Here is an 18,168-nt window from a genome sequence, read left to right on the forward strand (position 1 = left end):
TTCTTGGTATTTGTTCCAGGTCCTAGCTCTAAAACTGTCACAAGGTGTTTTGCTCTCCCTGTGGCCATTATTTTTAAGGTTGGAGACCTGTGCTCCCTTCCTTTTTTTTATCTCTTATTGTTTGCTGTAGGAAAGACTGATGGCTGGGAGGTTATTTAAGTTTGCTGTTAAAATCCGTTCCTTGCAGCAGTTAAGTGTACCTGTCATGCTTTTAAAATAAAGGTAGCTCTTAAAAGTCAGACACCTCAGAGAGCCTCCTCTAGCATACACATTTCAAAGTGTCAAAGGATACTTTCTACATGTTCAGGTCCCAGCACTGCTTCTCTAAAACAGCCAGTGCAATTTAAATATTTCCTAAATGTGCCACCATTTAAGCACTGCAAAGTGCCTCCTCTTTCCGAGGATGACAAGTCCCCTGTAAAGTGTTGTGCAAAATTTCACTCTGCCACAACATACAAAACGGGCAAATCAATAGACGTCCTGCCAGTAGGAATTCCAGATCATGCGTCTCTTTCTTAGTGAGCTGAACTGCTATTTAGCTTCTCTATTTACTAAGAACTGGTGATCCCACTGTACTACAAATTACTCTACCATTAGTTTCCAGTATTCTGATCAAGGCCGACTAATGGTCAAGCGCTCAAAAATTTTCCCCAATGTATAAAAGCAGCAGCTAATCTCCACAATCTTCGGTACCCAACTCTTACATCCTTAGACATGCCTGTTGTACATGAACCCCCTATACATCATAATTCAATGTTTTTGTTTTAATGGGGGGGGTATTCTGACCTTTTTTTGACTTTACTTGCTGCAGGCTTTGTTCAGTATGGCTAAGTAAAGGCAAAACCTAACTCTAAACCTGCTCTCAGCTACATTATTAGCCTTATCCCTGTAAAGAAGAAATCGCTATACTTACCTGTTCTGCAGCCACTCCAGTCCGCTCTGAGTTTCAGAGTGAAGGAGCGTGCAGGAGAGGCAGCCGACAAAGGAAGCCCCATAGTAAGTCTACGGGTGACGTCACTTCCCAGGCATCTCCCAGCTGTTTTTGGCTGTCTCCTGCACACAGAGGGCGCCGCCGGAGACTGGACCGGAGTGGCTGCAGAACAGGTAACTATAGCGATTTTTTTCCTTACAGGACTAGATAGGTTAGGCTTCTAATTTAGAGTAGGTTTAGCGTTAGTTAGGTTTTGCCTTTACTTCCACTTTTAGAACATTCTAAGTTACTGAACAAAGCCTGCAGCAAGTAAAGTCAATGTTTTGCTTTACCTCTACTGTAAGTATTGCAGTTAAAGTAGAACTATGGGAAAAAAATGTTTTTTTCATTTTGGATAGAGTAAGGGAGGGTTATAACCCAATCAGTTTATTTTTTTGCCATCTGTGTCCCATTGGGGAGATTTCCCTTCACATCCTATCCCATAGCCCAACAGGAAGTGAGAGGAAATCCCTGCAAATTAAGGGCATCCCTTGGGGTTCCCAAGTTAACCAGAACTAGTGTCCCCATTGGAAAATTTCCCCTCTATTACTTTTCTGGGGACAACACAAAATTTAGGATTTTCTTTTACTTTCATTTTCAATGATAATGGTAAACAAGACAAATAGAGAGGGTGAATCACCCTAACAGGGGCACAGACGGCAATAACAGCCTGATAGAGTAAGGGAGGGTTATAACCCAATCAGTTTATTTTTTTGCCATCTGTGTCCCATTGGGGAGATTTCCCTTCACATCCTATCCCACAGCCGAACAGGAAGTGAGAGGAAATCCCTGCAGATTAAGGGAATCCCTTGGGGTTCCAAAGTTAAGCAGAACTAGTGTCCCCATTGGAAAATTTCCCCTCTATTACTTTTCTGGGGACAACACAAAATTTGGGATTTTCTTTTACCTTCACTTTCAATGATAATGGTAAACAAGACAAATAGAAAGGGTGAATCAACCTAACGGGGGCACAGACGGCAATAACAGTCTGATAGATGTTCTAATCCCTTTCTACTGTGGTCAAAACTAAAAAAAAAAAAAAAGTTTTGCCTTTAGGTACACTTTAAAGGATCAGCACACAAAAAAAGGTCAGTTTCGGCAGGTTTTCCTCAGACGAGCAATGTTACATAGCTACAGCAACAGTGGGAGGTTCAAAAGTATGTGCGGTTTATTCTACAAATTGTTTGGAAATTAAAATATTACTTTATTACCTGTTTTTATTCATGTAAGGCTGGATGTGTCCTTCAAGCATGGCTTTAGGCATGGCTGGATGTGTCCTTTAAGGCTATAAAGAGAAGCAGAGTTTGAAATCTGTACAAAACGTATAATAGCTTTGAGGAATAAAGTCTGAGCTTGTTGTCCCCTGTTGTGTTTTTTTCCTTTTCTCGATGCACGATGAACTATACAATAAGTGCCCCAAGCTTATCGATGCTGAAACTCAAGATTTAAATGTACACATTCAGGTCAATCTTAGAAGAAAATTGGTTCCATCAGTAACCAAGACTTCTCTTAATGAGGTTGGGAGGCAGTGAGAGCTGAAGCCGTCTGAAGTTTTAAGAGCCGAGCTGCCTCGGCTGGCTCCGTCCCTGTGTAACATTCTTGGGCTGAGTCCAGGCAGGCTCAAATTCAATTGTATCAGGTGAAAAGCCACTTTGCATTGACCAATGTCTGTCCTGAGGCACAGAGCAGAAGAAAACACAACTCTCATTTGGCAGCCAAAGCTGTTTCAAGTAGAGCCTTTAGGTTTGTTAACAGGAGGTGGAAGTGTACAGTCACAACAGGTCACCCTTGTATTTTATCTCCTGCAGATACTCAAAGCTGTACGACCCAGCAAACTGGCTCACCATCAACACCACAAATGGGCAAGTGTTTACTACTGCTGTGCTAGACCGAGAATCGCCCTTTGTGAAAGATGACATATATGAAGCCAAATTCCTAGCCACAGACAACGGTGAGTAATCAGTCTGCCAAACTATCCAGGGGTTGATACCAAACAAACCTGTTCACATGTGGGTTTTATCTGGAGGATACAGGTACAGTTATGCTTCTCTAATAAGGTGGTGCAGGAAGCAGTGACAAAATCATTGTTCCCTGATCTGACTTCAGTAAACTCAAAATATGCATGCCTGCTGTGTGTTAGAGTACTTCACACATCATCATCACCTTGTACTACTTTAATAAACATGTTTGCGAGTGTAAATAAAATCCTTAGGCTCCATTCACACTTGTACGACTCCAAAGTTGCGCAACTTTGATGCAACTTTGGATGGGCGTGACTTGGATGTGACTTGTCCTTCTGTAAAGTTGGACACACTGTTGTATGTAAAACATTCAGGTATGACTTTCATGCAACTTTTCAGGATTAACATTGATGTCAATGGCCCTCAAGTGTCTTGAAAGTGGATCCAAAGTAGTGCATGAACTACCCTGAGGTTGCTGCAACTTACAGTCGCATATATATGAATGGTTATCATTGGAAAACATGGGGTATTGTCATGCGATGTGAATGGGGTCTTATACCACCAAAAAGTTGACAGACCAAGTCAGTTCTTAGACTTTATAGCCTGTACTATTCTTCACTCCAGTAAATATTAAGACCATACGAGTCTATGAGGAATCTTTCTGACATTTGACCAGAAAAAATGCACAGACTGATGGGTGAATTTCAAAAATGGGATCGGCAGCTAAAGAAAAGGTCTGTTGTCAACTACTGCCAACCCACCACCCCAGTTCCTCTGAGCTAAACTGCACTATCGCCATCCCCCACTCCTGCTGCTTAATTAACTCCACTGTTACATCCTCTCTGATGAAAATGTCTTCAATGCTGATGGAGTCCCCATTAACTTGAATAGAACCATACACTGAAGATCTCCAGTCTTGATATATGGCCACATTCATATCAATAGAGACTCAGTGGCCAAAACTGAATATAATATGTTGGACAGGCTGAAAAAGCTGGAAGAGGTACAACCAAAGAATTTAAGCAGTTGGGGTTAGGGGACGACTTAGCTTAGGTGAGCTGGGAGTTAGAAATAATTTACCTGAAGTCAGAGAAAAAGGTATCAAATGTTATATCAACATTAGGTCTTCTGCCAGAAAAAAAGACACTGGCTAAAGTAAAGTAAATCAGACTTACACTCCATGACAAGGTTCCAGCTTCATAAACTCCACCTTCAGTGATAGTAGGGAAGCTACTTCCGGCTAAAGTAAATCAGACACACTCCATGACAAGGTTCCATCCTCATAATCTCCACCTTCAGTGATAGTAGGAAAGCTACTTCCGGCTAAAGTAAATCAGACTTACACTCCATGGCAAGGTTCCATCCTCATAATCTCCACCTTCAGTGATAGTAGGGAAGCTACTTCCAGTGAAAGATAATCAGACTTACACTCCATGGCAAGGTTCCATCCTCATAATCTCCACCTTCAGTGATAGTAGGAAAGCTACTTCTGGCTAAAGTAAATCAGACTTACACTCCATGGCAAGGTTCCGTCCTCATAATCTCCACCTTCAGTGATAGTAGGAAAGCTACTTCTGGCTAAAGTAAATCAGACTTACACTCCATGACAAGGTTCCATCCTCATAATCTCCACCTTCAGTGATAGTAGGGAAGCTACTTCCGGCTAAAGTAAATCAGACTTACACTCCATGGCAAGGTTCCATCCTCATAATCTCCACCTTCAGTGATAGTAGGGAAGCTACTTCCGGCTAAAGTAAATCAGACTTACACTCCACGACAAGGTTCCATCCTCATAATCTCCACCTTCAGTGATAGTAGGGAAGCTACTTCCGGCTAAAGTAAATCAGACTTACACTCCACGACAAGGTTCCATCCTCATAATCTCCACCTTCAGTGATAGTAGGGAAGCTACTTCCGGCTAAAGTAAATCAGACACACTCCATGACAAGGTTCCATCCTCATAATCTCCACCTTCAGTGATAGTAGGAAAGCTACTTCCGGCTAAAAAATCAGACACACTCCATGACAAGGTTCCATCCTCATAATCTCCACCTTCAGTGATAGTAGGAAAGCTACTTCCAGCTGAGGTGCTTGGTCAATTGACCAGCATCAGTGGGGGGTGAATTGCCATCTGTTCTGTTGCTTTTCTTGCTATCATTGAAAGTGAGAATTGTAATGAGGCAATGCTGTATATTTCACACAGTATATAGTAGGTATGACAGTAGGTATGATTTCACTGTGAGAAGAGGCCGAGAGCTGTGTGAGTGATGCAACCTCAGGTCCATTCTCCTCTAGATATTTGAGCATAGCGCTTCTTGACAGTCTGAAGGCTAAACACAATAATACAAGCAATATCAGGAGAGTGTATAGATTAATAACAGCAGGCTCAGGCAATAGGGTAAAGCAGCTGTATTGAATGGATGATGCTGATAATACCAAGAACTGGATGCTGAGAAAAGGACTTCTGGCTGTTATAATCACTTAAAGGGAATAGTTGGCCATTTTTGTCTGTTATTTATTCATATATTGACAAGGCCCTGTTGTTTTGTGTGTATAGACATTTGTTGGTTACTAAGTAACAAGTAATCAATGCTTCATCATATTCATAATCCTAGGGCTTTCAGCAGGGCTCAGACCTCTTGGCTGTGGAGTAGAAGGGCAAGATGCTGGGAAAGAGTGTGGGGGGGAGACATGCCAAGGTCACAGGCTGGAGCTGCGGGTGTCTGGGAGTGCAAATAATACCTCCTGTGCATCCGGCATGTCTGCTGAGTGAAGGAGAGAAATATTTTGAAAGTGAACCTTTTTTAAAAGCAAAAGTTATGCTTAAGGCAGAACAACAGTTAATTATATTATTTAATAAAATATTAACAATAATAAACGTTAATGGGTAGCCCAGCACTTTCATATTTATAGCTCTTGCCTTGTCCTTGGAGCTGCCCCCCACAGAAACTTCACTCCATGGCTGGTCATTCAACCCACTTCCTAAGCGCTCAGACTGCCATAGACATAACTGATGGGGTGCCACCGCCTTGGTCTGGGCTATACAGCAGAGGAAGGGAGGGAGGATCTCTGCAATACTGAAGGTTGTCAACCACTGCCAAAGGGGACCCCCAGGGCACCACATGACCAGCCAAAAAAATCCTGAATTTAGGTTATAGTATATAACAAGAATTAAAAGGAAAAAAAAGTGTAGGGAGGCAAGACAGAGTTGTTTATTTTTTCCTTTTAATTTCCGTGAATTCTGGACCAATAGAATATCTGCTATGACCTTTACTAACTAGAAATGCCTCGCCTGTGCTCCTTCTCATTGAATTTCACTAACTAGATACTGAGGTGTGTCTTTCTAGACTGACTTCATGGCTAAGCTGTGAGAACTGACATCCCACTGTCATGAAGTCCGGCATAAGTAACAAAGTGAAACTAAATCAGAGAGTGCACAGCAGAGACCTTTCCAGCTAATATATCTCTGATGAGAGACAGAGAGAGATGTGTGTCTGCTCCTAAAGCCCATCTCTATACTCCTTTTATTTTCCGTGTTCATGTGATCCTCCAGTCCCGAGTCTTCTCTGTTCCTTTGTGTACATCAGCCTGGGTCCTTCTTCAGGTGCCTACATCACTGCCTGCATGACATGGACACTTCCTATTGGTGGGGTCCTCTCACGATCCAGAGTAGTGATCTCACCACAAAGGGGACCGGTCAGGGACCATCTGCAGCACTAGATTAATGGTCCACTGCACCTAAAACCGGCGCCAGCAAGTGACCTGGGCGGGGACTTGGTTGAGTACAACTTTTTTAAAAGGTATAGAAAACTAACAAAAAGTAAAGGAATTAAAAACTAAAAAAAATGTCTGCACAGTATTGTGCTATGCTGTGAAGAAACCAGAGCCAAAATTTCACCCCAGGGCATTAAGTAACCATTACGTTCATAAGGCAATCTCTTATTTGAGTTTGTTTCCTTTCCTCAATTTTAGAATATTAATATGGTCCTCTGAAAAATGTAAATAAGGGATTTTACAGTATTTTGTGTTTTAAGTACCTCTTTATTTTTAAAAAATATCACTTTTTTTTATTAGACAATGAGTGCTTCTTTATTTTTGCGGAAATTAGGAGAAGTTTCATAATAAGGGAAAAGAATGACCTTCATGTTTTTTCACATTCCACAGGAGTGCCCCCTGCCAGTGGCACTGGAACATTGCAGATCCAGCTGATTGACATTAATGACAATGCTCCTGAGCTGATTCCCAAAGAGTCCCAGATCTGCGAGAGGCTTAATTCGAACGGCATCAACATCACTGCCACGGACATGGACCGAAAACCCAGCGGAGACCCGTTTGTGTTTGAACTGCCAACTGTGCCCTCCACCATTAGGAGGAACTGGACCATTACCAGGATCAATGGTAAGATTATAACAGGATGGGTCAAGGTGCTGTGTGAAATCAGAATGTTAAAGAAGAGCTCCAGGAAGCACACACACACAATATTGTCAAAAGTATTGGCCCGCCTGCCTTTCCACACACATGAACTTTAATGGCATCCCAGTCTTAGTCTGTAGGGTTCAATATTGACGCTATAACAGCTTCAACTCTTCTGGGAAGGCCGTCCACCAGGTTTAGGAGTGTGTCTATGGGAATGCTTTACACCACTACATCCGACGCTTTGCATTGCACTTGGTGATGTACGGCTTGGATGCAGCTGCTCGGCCATGGAAACCCATTCCATGAAGCTCTCTATGCACTGTTGCGCTAATCTGAAGGCCACACCAAGTTTGGAGGTCTTTATCTACTGACTCTGCAGACAGTTGGCGACTTCTGCGCACTGTGCTCTTCTGACCCCGCTCTGTCATTTGGTGGCTGAGTGGCTGTTGTTCCCAGTTGCTTCCAATTTTGTTATAATCCCACTAACAGTTGACCGTGGAATATTTAGTAGCCAGGAAATGTCACGGATGGACTTAATGCACAAGTGGCAACCTATCACGGGACCACGCTTGGAGTCACTGAACTCCTGAGAGCGACCCATTCTTTCACAAATGTTTGTAGAAGCAGTCTGCATGCCTAGGTGCTTGATTTTATTTACTTGTGGCCAATATAGTGTGTGTCTATATATATATATATATATATATATATATATATATATATATATACATACACAGTATATAACTGTCCTAACAGAATCCCCCTAAGATAGTCATATAACTATCTAACCTGCACATGCCTAAGTCCCATATGCAGAAATGAAACACTGACTCCCTTGCCATCTTTCCAAAGTGAACATGACCAAATCTCACCCTAGAGTCGCTAGATGACGCTGTGTTCTATCTAGAGTTTAATATATGCAACACCAAGAGGGATGCTGAGGGTGCCAAAGTTTACGTAAGTCTCCTCTTTTCTTCCATTTGAGTCTTATACTGAAAAAAAATGATTGTGGTTGTCAGGTTTGATAAGGAACTATACATTCAGAACTTGGACAGATCTCAGCAGATACATTTTTTTTAGCTGCAGTATATTTGCACATATATACATAATGGCTGTGTAAATATGTGAGGCACTGTAAGCTGAATTTGGAGTTCTTCTTTCTGATTGGGACCTCTCTGTGTGGTAACTTGGAGGGGTCCCCACCACCCATAGCCGCCATGTAAGCAGCAGCCTAGTTACAGGAATGTGGCTGCAGTGCAATGCTAACATTTCACCTGCAGTTGGCATAAGTAAAATTTTCATTTGCAGATCCCTATCCATATAAAAAATGGACTTGGTGAGATATGGGGAACCAGGGGCGGACTGACCATTTGGAAACTCGGGCATTGCCCGAGGGCCCGGGGTCAGTAGGGGGCCCCATGAGATGCCCCTTGTACCTTTTTCATAGGCTTTTTTGAGTTTGGGCAAGGACACAGGGACCCCATGATCCCCTACTGCTCGGGGCCCCATGAGTTGTCAGTCTGCCCCTGTGGGGAACCCTTTTGTGGGATGAGGTTTCCCCCTCATTCCAACTTTTTATGGAAAACAGATTACTCAGGTCATTCTAATATTATTATTCATGTTAATATAACTGGAATGTCCAGCAATAGAAAATGTCTTCTTTTGTGTTTTTTTTCCAGTATTATAATCAGAACTCCAGCTCTGCTGTTGGAGTCTCAGGAGGAGAAAACACAATATATAATCCTCTCCATTAACAAACCTCTAAAACTGAAAGACTAGATTTAGGAGAATGTACCTTTTGCTTTCAAGTAGACTTTCCATTGTTTTCAACTTCTTAAAGTTTTAAAAGACATGTCCTGTCCTTAGGGAATAAGGCTGCCTATTGTTTTAGCGTCTAAAAGTTGCCCATTATACATTTTAGTGAAGATAAAATTAATTTGCTGATCACTCTTAAGCAATAAAAAAAAGTATTTAATTAAAAGCTGAACTCCAGGTCACAAAATGGATTTGGACACATAGTTTGGGTTAGAGCAGAAGAAGGCTAAGAATTGCAGTTGTAATTATATGGTGCATAGAAAAGATTCATTAACCTTTATAATAGAAAACATCTCACAGCAGGTACTGATGGGGGATCTGGGCTCTTCACTCGGTGTGACTTGTTTTGTCATGGCACCACCTTGTGGTCTTTGCAGGTAATTATGCCAGGCTGAGTCTACAGATTGGTTACTTGGAGTCGGGAGTGTACGAAGTTCCCATCATTGTGACGGACTCAGGAAACCCCCCTCTCTATAACACGTCAATTATCAGAGTGAAAGTTTGTCCCTGCGATGAGAATGGAGATTGTACCACAATTGGAGCTGTGGCTGCAACACGACTGGGGACGGGAGCCATTATAGCCATCCTCATCTGTATTATCATCTTACTATGTAAGTAAAGGATCTTATTTCATTTTTATTACTTTCAGTATTTCTCTGCATTAAACTCAATCCAAGGTTGTATTATTATAACGGCCAGCTGGCATCATTGAAAAGCCTTCTAGAAGTCTAACATCTGAACTTTCTCCTGTCACACGTGTTCAGGATCCTTTAGCTACTTTATTATTATTATTATTATTATACAGTATTTATAAAGCGCCAATAGTTCGCTCAGCGCTGTACATTACAAAGGGGGACAGAACATGTGACAGAACAATACCAATACAATGCAAAACATGAGGGGATTGAGGGCCCTGCTCTTTGGAGCTTACAATCTAGGAGGGAGGGGGTGGTGGCACAGGAGGAGATAGCTGTGGGGGATGGAGTGGTAGGAAGAGTGGAGGAGGTCGGCAAGTTAGCAGGGGGTGGGGTAGGCTTCCCTGAAGAGATGGGTTTTCAGGGTGCGCCTAAAGGAGAGGAGAGTAGGTGATAATCTGATGGGTTGGGGCAGGGAGTTCAAGAGGATGGGTGACACCCTGGAGAAGTCCTGGAGGCGGGCATGGGAGGAGGAGACCAGGGAGCTAGAGAGAAGGAGGTCTTGTGAGGAGCGGAGTGTGCGTGCTGGGTGGTACTTGGATATTAGGTCAGTGATGTAGTTCGGGGCAGTATGGTGGACGGCTTTGTACATCAGTGTTAGGATTTTGAATTTGATCCGTTGCGCAATCGGAAGCCAGTGGAGGGATTGCAACTTTAGATGCAAGAACAATAAGCCGGATTCCTTGATGTCTCAGAGAATTCCTAGCTATGTGCACATTAGATAAGAAGTGGCAGGTAGGGTAATGGTGGCCTCGAGCTGGTCACACACGGTCAGATTGTGTTTCGGATCACATCTGTCATATCAACAAAGTTCTCCAGCACGTGTTCATCCAAATGATATCCAATCAGGTAGAAAATCACTCTACACACTCTGGTTATTTTATTGATATCATGGATCGAATTTGAAACAAATTTCTGAGCGCCCAGCGATTGTCTTGGGATTGTAGTTGGACATGCAAGCTTTGGTGATTCGCTGTTCATATGTTCAGAACATGTGGATACATGCTGGTATTGTAATAGTATGTATGTTCATGAAGTGTGGAAACAGCCCAGATGCCAGTCATCTGTAAGAAAATTATAGTGATTGGCTGCACAAAAATCAAGCCCAGCCAATACACTCACTGAGAGTGTTCATGGGACAGCAAGACTATCACCTAACACAGTGTTTCTCAACCTGTTTTCAGTCAAGGCACCCTTTATAATTAAGGACAGTCCCGAGGCACCCTTTACAATTATGGACAGTCCCGAGGCACCCTCTATAATTATGGACAGTCCCGAGGCACCCTTTACAATTATGGACAGTCCCGAGGCACCCTTTATAATTATGGACAGTCCCAAGGCACCCTTTATAATTATGGACAGTCTCGAGGCACCCTATTCTAAAATGTGAAAAACTATTTTAATAGTTGTATATAATGCAGCAACATCCACACATGTAGGACACCCATCACTAGAGGCGATTTATTCTTCCAATGCAAATATACTTCTGCACACTGGTCCTGACTAGTATTCCAGTGTTTCTCTTCTCCCTCAGTTTTTCTCCATCACTGGAGAGGAGCAGGGGAGGGTCAAACTAGGATGCTGTGCAGGCAGCTGACATCCTCCTTATCACTAGAAGGTCGTAATGGCACACAATGAAAACCTGTGGCTTTGTGTAACTAAAATGGAAGCTTGTTCCACCCGCTGGTTTGTATACAAGTTTTGGGCAGTTTGTAGACATTTTGCATAGGCACCCCTGAAGAAGCCTCAAGGCACCCCAGGGTGCCTGGGCACTCTGGTTGAGAAAGGCTGACCCAACAACACAAATTACCCGAAATGTAACCCATGTGGAAATCTTAAAGGTGCAAATTCCTGGGGAGTCATCCTTATCTTTTCCTCATTAGTTGGTGAGTAGGGATTAGTTCAGGTGTATTTGGATCCTTGTCTGAACCTACCTGCGCAATGCTGCCAGGAAGATGTCACTGTCCTTGGCCAATCATGAGCGGCCAAGGCATCCCCGGCCACCCTAGGCCACAGTAATACATGCACCTTGTATACATGCAGCTGTGGAGTTAGGAATACCTCAGTCACTTATGATTGGCCATGGATAGTGACAGCTTCCTGGCAGGATTGCTCAGGTAGGTTTGGACTAGGATATGAACATGCCTGATTTCATCCATATTGGTGAGTAGCAGACCAGGAATACAGCATGTGCATATACACCAATCAGGCAACTTTATGATTGTTCACCCAATATTGAGTAGGTCCCCCTTTTGCCATCAAAACAGCCCTGACTCATTGAGGCATGGACTCCTCTAGACCTCTGAAGGTATGCTGTGGTATCTGACACCAAGCCGTCAGTAGTAGATCCTTTTATTCCTGTAAGTTGTGAGGGAGGGCCTTCATTGATCTGACTTTTTATTCCTGCAAATCTCTCAGATGCTTGACTGGATTGAGATCTGGAGAATTTGGAGGCCATGTCAAACAGAATGTTGTTGTGTTCCTCAACCATTCTTGAACCATTTTTGCAGTGTGGCAGGGTGCATTTTCCTTCTATAAGAGGCCATTGCCATTAGGGAATACCGTTTCCATGAAGGGGTGTACTTGGTCAGCAACAATGTTTAGGTAGGTGGTACAGGTCAAAGTAACATCCACATGAATGGCAGGATCCAAGATTTCCCAGCAGAACATTGCCCAAAGCATCACACTGCCACCTGGTGCCATCCCTTCCCCAGGTATGTGATGCACACACACCCGGCCATCCACCTGGTGTGAAAGAAAACGTGATTCGTCAGGCTAGGCCACTTTCTTCCATTTCTCCATGGTCCAGTTCTGGAGCTCATGTGCCCATTGTGTCACTTTTAGCTGTGGACATGGGTCAGCATGGGCACCCTGACCGGTCTGCTGCTACACAGCCCCATGAACAACAAATTGAAATGTCCATTTTTTCTGATTTCAGCGCATCAACTGCAGGGATAACATGTTCACTTGGTCCCTAATATTGTATATCCCACCGACTTTCAGATGCCATTGTACTCAGATAATCAATGTTATAAAGTTATGGCTGAACAGTGTATAAAAACCCCAACACCTGATTTGCACATGCTTGCTCCAACTCCAGCCCTTGTACCAGGGGCGGACTGACAACTCATGGGGCCCCAGGGCAATAGGGGATCATGGGGCCCCTGCGTCCTTGCCCAAACTCAAAAGAGCCTATGAAAAAGGTACCAGGGGCATCTCATGGGGCCCCCTACTGACCCCAGGCCCTCGGGCAGTGCCCAAGTTTCCAAATGGTCAGTCCGCCCCTGCCTAGTACCTAATCTGTACCTTCAATTATTCAATTACAGGTCAATTCCCATTTTTCTACCCTCGATAAGTTATGTTTAAACACCAGGCAAGTGGCTGAATACACAGTTGAAATATACATTTTGCCCACAAAAGGATTTGTAATCCTGCTTAGTCTTTTTTGTGGTTCACGTAGCCCTGCTATACTGTATAGACATGAACACCTATGTTTTGGCTGCACAGACTCGTTGGAACACTTGGTCTTTTTCTGCCATCACTCTTCTATGTTTCTACTCTTCTTTTCAGCTGTGGGTGAATTTAGTATTTCTTCTTCGTCTCTGTCTTTCCTGAGTACATATGACACTGGCAGTGTCACCACCTCTCCAGGCCTCTTGCCTGCACTCTGCTTTCTCCTTGCCAGGGCTCCCAATGTCATGGCGCTGTCGTTTATACCCAAAATTATTCCAATCACTCAGCACTGGCAGCAAGGTGACCATAATCAAGAGGAATCATTAGCATGGAGTGCAACAGAGAATAATCACTGAGCCTGTGCGTTTTGTTATTTCTGCATACGTTTAACTTTCATGTTTGTTTAAAATCCAGGAGCCGAGCATCACATGAAGTTAATTCTGTTTGAAGGGTAATTGGGAGATGTTCTTTCATTGTGGGGTGATGCTGAGCCACTTTGAAAGCTTTCACTGTTTTAGTCTTTTGCTTTAGGGAATTTAGTTTGCTTTAAAAAAAAAAAAAAAGAAAAGAAAAGAAACACAGTGTCATGGCTTTTACTATAAAACATGCTGGCTTCTTCTGTACATTTGATTGTGCACACCAAATCCTTTAAACCTGATCTGTTACCTTTAGATACAATAAGGACTCAGATCTATGCCATGATTTGGCGCAGTGATAAGATGTCCTTGGAGTATACCTATCACTGCACCTTACTGGCATATAAACGAAATGACTCCAATCATGGCATTCACCACGCCACTAATTCAATCAATATTTACTACAAGAATGGCTCCCAGAAATCTTCTTAAAACCTTCTTTAATGCAACATCGATAAACTTTATATCGCACTGCACTTCGGTATTAAATAAAGACAGTTAAAGCGCAACTCCAGGCAAAGGTTTTTATTTTAGCTTTGGGTATAGTGGAGAAGGATTAGAACCCCATTCATGATTTTACTGCTGTTGGGGGCTCCATTAGAGAAATTTCCCTTTGCTTTCTATTACAGTGATAGTGGTGTCACCAGACAGGAAGTAAGGGAAAATCTGCAACAGTAACACAGACAAATATATATACAAACACAGTGGACTGGCAGAACACTAGAACTCCTTTCAGCTTTTTATGGCTGCCCATGTCTCTGTTGCAGCTTTTCCCTCACTTCCTTTCCTTTCACCATTGTCACTTTGACAGAAAATTAGAAGAAATCTCTTTAGAAGAGTGGGTGAGGTGTGGCAGAAGCTTCTAACATTGGGCATATAATGCCAGGACAGTTCAATACCCCTCAAATTACCCTTTTTTGGAAAGTAGACACCCCAAGGTATTTGCTGAGAGGCATGTTGAGTGCATGGAAGATTTTATCTTTTGCTACAGGTTTTTGGAAAATGACAATATATTTAATAAGCTATTTCTCACTCATGCCATGGGTATATGTGGAATTATACCCCAAAACTGATTTTACTGTTGTGGGTTTAGTAACACTTTAAGCTGGCCATACACTGATCGAAATCCAGGTTGGTTCAATAGGCTCCGGCTGAATTCTGATTAGTGTGTGGCCGTCCCCATGTAACAGAAGGCTCATTTGATCTGTTGAAGTGATATGCTGAAAACTTTTTCTCGAGCAGCAGCTGCAGCCAATATATTCTGGCAGCATTGGATCCCGCTGTCAGAACACAGTGTCCCAGCGGGGTTATTCCTCCATCCACCCCGACTGTGGATGGAGGTGCCACGGCTAACCTTTTATTAAGTTTGCTGACCTATGGCCTAGATACTCTAAATTCCTGCAATAGGACTTCTGCTTTTTTTTTTTTCAATGTGTTTTTTGTGGGACTTTACTGTATAATCAGCATGCACATTATCAGATAATTCAGCCTGTAAAATAAATTTTGAAAGTCAACTTTATTGCTGCTGTGGAAGAATAGTGGACAGTTGTCTGGGGGTTGTTGTTGGTGGATAACTGAGTCAGTGTTTTCTCCTTGCAGCCATGGTCCTTCTGTTTGTCATGTGGATGAAGCGGAGGGAGAAGGAGAGGCACACCAAGCAGTTGCTCATTGACCCAGAGGATGATGTCAGAGACAACATACTGAAGTATGATGAGGAAGGAGGAGGAGAAGAAGACCAGGTAACCTCATCTTGCTTAAATCAGTCACAAACCTGAGACTCTGTTGCTTAAAGTGGTTGTAAAGGCTTTTTTTTTTTAAAAACATGGTACACTTACCTGCTCTGTGCAGTGGTATTGTACAAAGCAACCCTGAACCTCCTCTTCTGGGGTCCCCCATCAGCACTCTCAGCTACTCCTCTTCTCTGTGAACCCCCATAAGAAGGGGCTTTTTATGCTGGCGCACCTGCCAGCTTGCTCCCCAGCTCTACACACAGCATGGCTTGGCCCCACCCACAATAATGTTTCTACCTGAAGCCAACCTTGCTTGACGCTTTTCACCATTGTTGGCTTGCTCACAAGGATACCTTTGTAAGCAAATCAGCAGTGGTGAAACGCGTTAAGGAAGGTTTGTTTTGGGTGGAGACATTATTGTATGCAGTCCTTTTTGACAATTATTAAACACAGAAAGAAGGGCTAAGTTTTCCATTTTTTTAAATATTTTTAAGGGAGAGTGGAGAGAGGCTCTGGTGACCAGCACCCAGGCTGTCTGTATGTGATGAAAGGAGCAAGTCTTGAGCAGACCCATGGGTTTGGATATGTTCTAACCCCACCTTACTTACACCCAAACGAAAAAAAAAATGTTTTGGTTGGAGCTAGACTTTAAGCCAGTGCTCTTCGCTCCTCTTCTCTCTGCGCCCCCTTAGGAAACCTACATTTCAGGTGTATTCTTGTGTAGATTTTGCTGTAATACTTGCCTGCTCTGTGCAATAGTATTGCTCAGAGCGGCCCAAAACCTCCTCTTCTCTGTGCACCCCCATAGGAAGCCTACATTTCAGGTATATTCTTATGTGTAGATTTTGTTGACATAGTCAAGCATTCTTTCTCTCGTTCACAATACATTTCATCCAACAGGACTACGATTTAAGCCAACTACAGCAGCCAGAGACCTTGGACCATGTCCTAAACAAAGTGGCCGGTGTCAGACGGGTAGATGAGAGGCCAGTAGGAGCCGAACCTCAGTATCCAATCAGACCTGTCATACCACACCCAGGAGACATTGCTGACTTCATCAGCGAGGTAAAGCTTACTTCGTTCATTCCTCTATAATGGTACCCATCAATATTAGATTGTTTCATTTTTTACTGTATACACTGTGCTCAATGAAAATGTATAACTTTTACTTTCAGGTAGGTGGGGACTGTAAAAACAGTAAATTATGAAATAGTATAGTCCCCCCTGCCCCCTTTTTGTCCATGTGCCTTCCTAAATATTCATCTTTTAGCTTTGGTGTGGAGATCTGTATATACTATTTCACTGTCAATCTTACCCTTCACGTTCGCCATGGTCCGTGTGATTGGGAGTGTGGCGATGGTGTGTCCATTGTCTAAAATGTGCCCGTTTGCCGTCTCAGAAGGTTGGGAGGAATGAAATGTTCACATGAACACAGGACCCTTTTTTGCATTGAACATGTTGGATGGGGTAAGATAGAGTACCAAGATACTTGGTACAAAAGTGATATTTGCACTGTCCTGCCTCAAATATAACATTTCCCTGAAAGGAAGAGCTGCACTGTATCTCAGGAAAGATAACTCTGCTTTAATACAAATGGCTGGAACATAAGTAATCACATCCAACATGGGTGCCACATGCACCACTTGCTGTGTCTGGCCTGAAGTCTCTGGCCATGTGATGGGATTTGGATTTAGATTTGTAATTAGGTCTCAATCAGTCATATTGGATGCTTTGTGAAACCTCTTCCCTGGCTATACCGCTGCCCATTTCCGATTTAATCCCATCGCTATAACCATCTGCTCTGTATTAAGAGGCATATCATGTTGGCATTTGAGGGCCTGGATACTAATTTGACGTCATTAGAGAAGCTGAGTGGAACTTTTGATGTTTAGCTGGCTCAACAAGAAGCATGTATTGCAACATTTTGAGAATTTCTGATTTCGAGCTCTCTCTATAAATGAGAACCTCAAAGCGCATTGTATATCATGTTTCTTTGTGCACTCACTCTCTTTTATTAAAGAAAAGCCTTTCCTGTTTTTTAATGAAATGGAGATTTGATTTCCTCTGAGACAGTTGACAGAAGTCAGGAATATTAAATGCAGCCATGTATTTTAATTACAATAACCACATATTGTTTTGTCTTTTTATCTGTCAGCTGTTAGGTTGCCTAAGACGTATGCCATGCTTTTGTCAGTATACGGCCAAAGTCTAAATGGGGGAGGGGGTCTCATTGTGCACTGTCTACAGCAAAACCTGTAAAGTTATTTTTTGTAAATCCAAAGATTCTTAAAGCAGAACTCCCAGGTACCACACTGGTTGTTTTCCACAATAGGCACTGTCCCCTGCAGAGCATCTGCTCCATCCTGCTGCTATCACTGGTCTTCTGGGTTGGATGACAGCCAGCGTCAGGGATGCTGTTAGAAACCACAGGGCCCTTACAGCCAACCTGACAGGGCCCCCTAAACTACAGGGCCCCATACAGTCAACCTAACAGGGTCCCCCCCATCCCCACAAAAAAAAAACACAGTTTACTATGCTTCAGTTATGAATGAGCACAGTGAGTGATCTGTACCAATCACTCCTTGTGTTCATTCGGAAAAGGAAGGGGCTGGTAAATTACTGGAACTGAACCCCTGTATGTCTCTCTCTGCAGCAGCTGAAAGTAAATAGAGGGGGGAGAGAAGAAGATGCCAGCTTTCAGGGGATTCATTTCTG

General features: G+C 43.0%; 1 protein-coding gene across 1 annotated transcript in view; it reads left to right on the plus strand.

Annotated features, from left to right (window-relative positions):
* The window catches only part of CDH4 (cadherin 4), an 824,561-nt gene that overhangs the window by 792,063 nt on the left and 14,330 nt on the right, over window positions 1-18,168 (plus strand). Inside the window, exons 11-15 of the mRNA XM_089661506.1 lie at window positions 2,779-2,921; window positions 7,096-7,329; window positions 9,537-9,770; window positions 15,323-15,462; window positions 16,354-16,518. Coding sequence (XP_089517632.1) covers window positions 2,779-2,921; window positions 7,096-7,329; window positions 9,537-9,770; window positions 15,323-15,462; window positions 16,354-16,518 — 916 coding nt within the window. The remainder of the gene's footprint in view (window positions 1-2,778; window positions 2,922-7,095; window positions 7,330-9,536; window positions 9,771-15,322; window positions 15,463-16,353; window positions 16,519-18,168) is intronic.

The sequence above is a fragment of the Staurois parvus genome, unplaced genomic scaffold, assembly GCF_062004578.1.
Source record: "Staurois parvus isolate SC_StPar_1 unplaced genomic scaffold, SC_StPar_1.0 ptg001349l, whole genome shotgun sequence".
NCBI lineage: Eukaryota > Metazoa > Chordata > Amphibia > Anura > Ranidae > Staurois > Staurois parvus.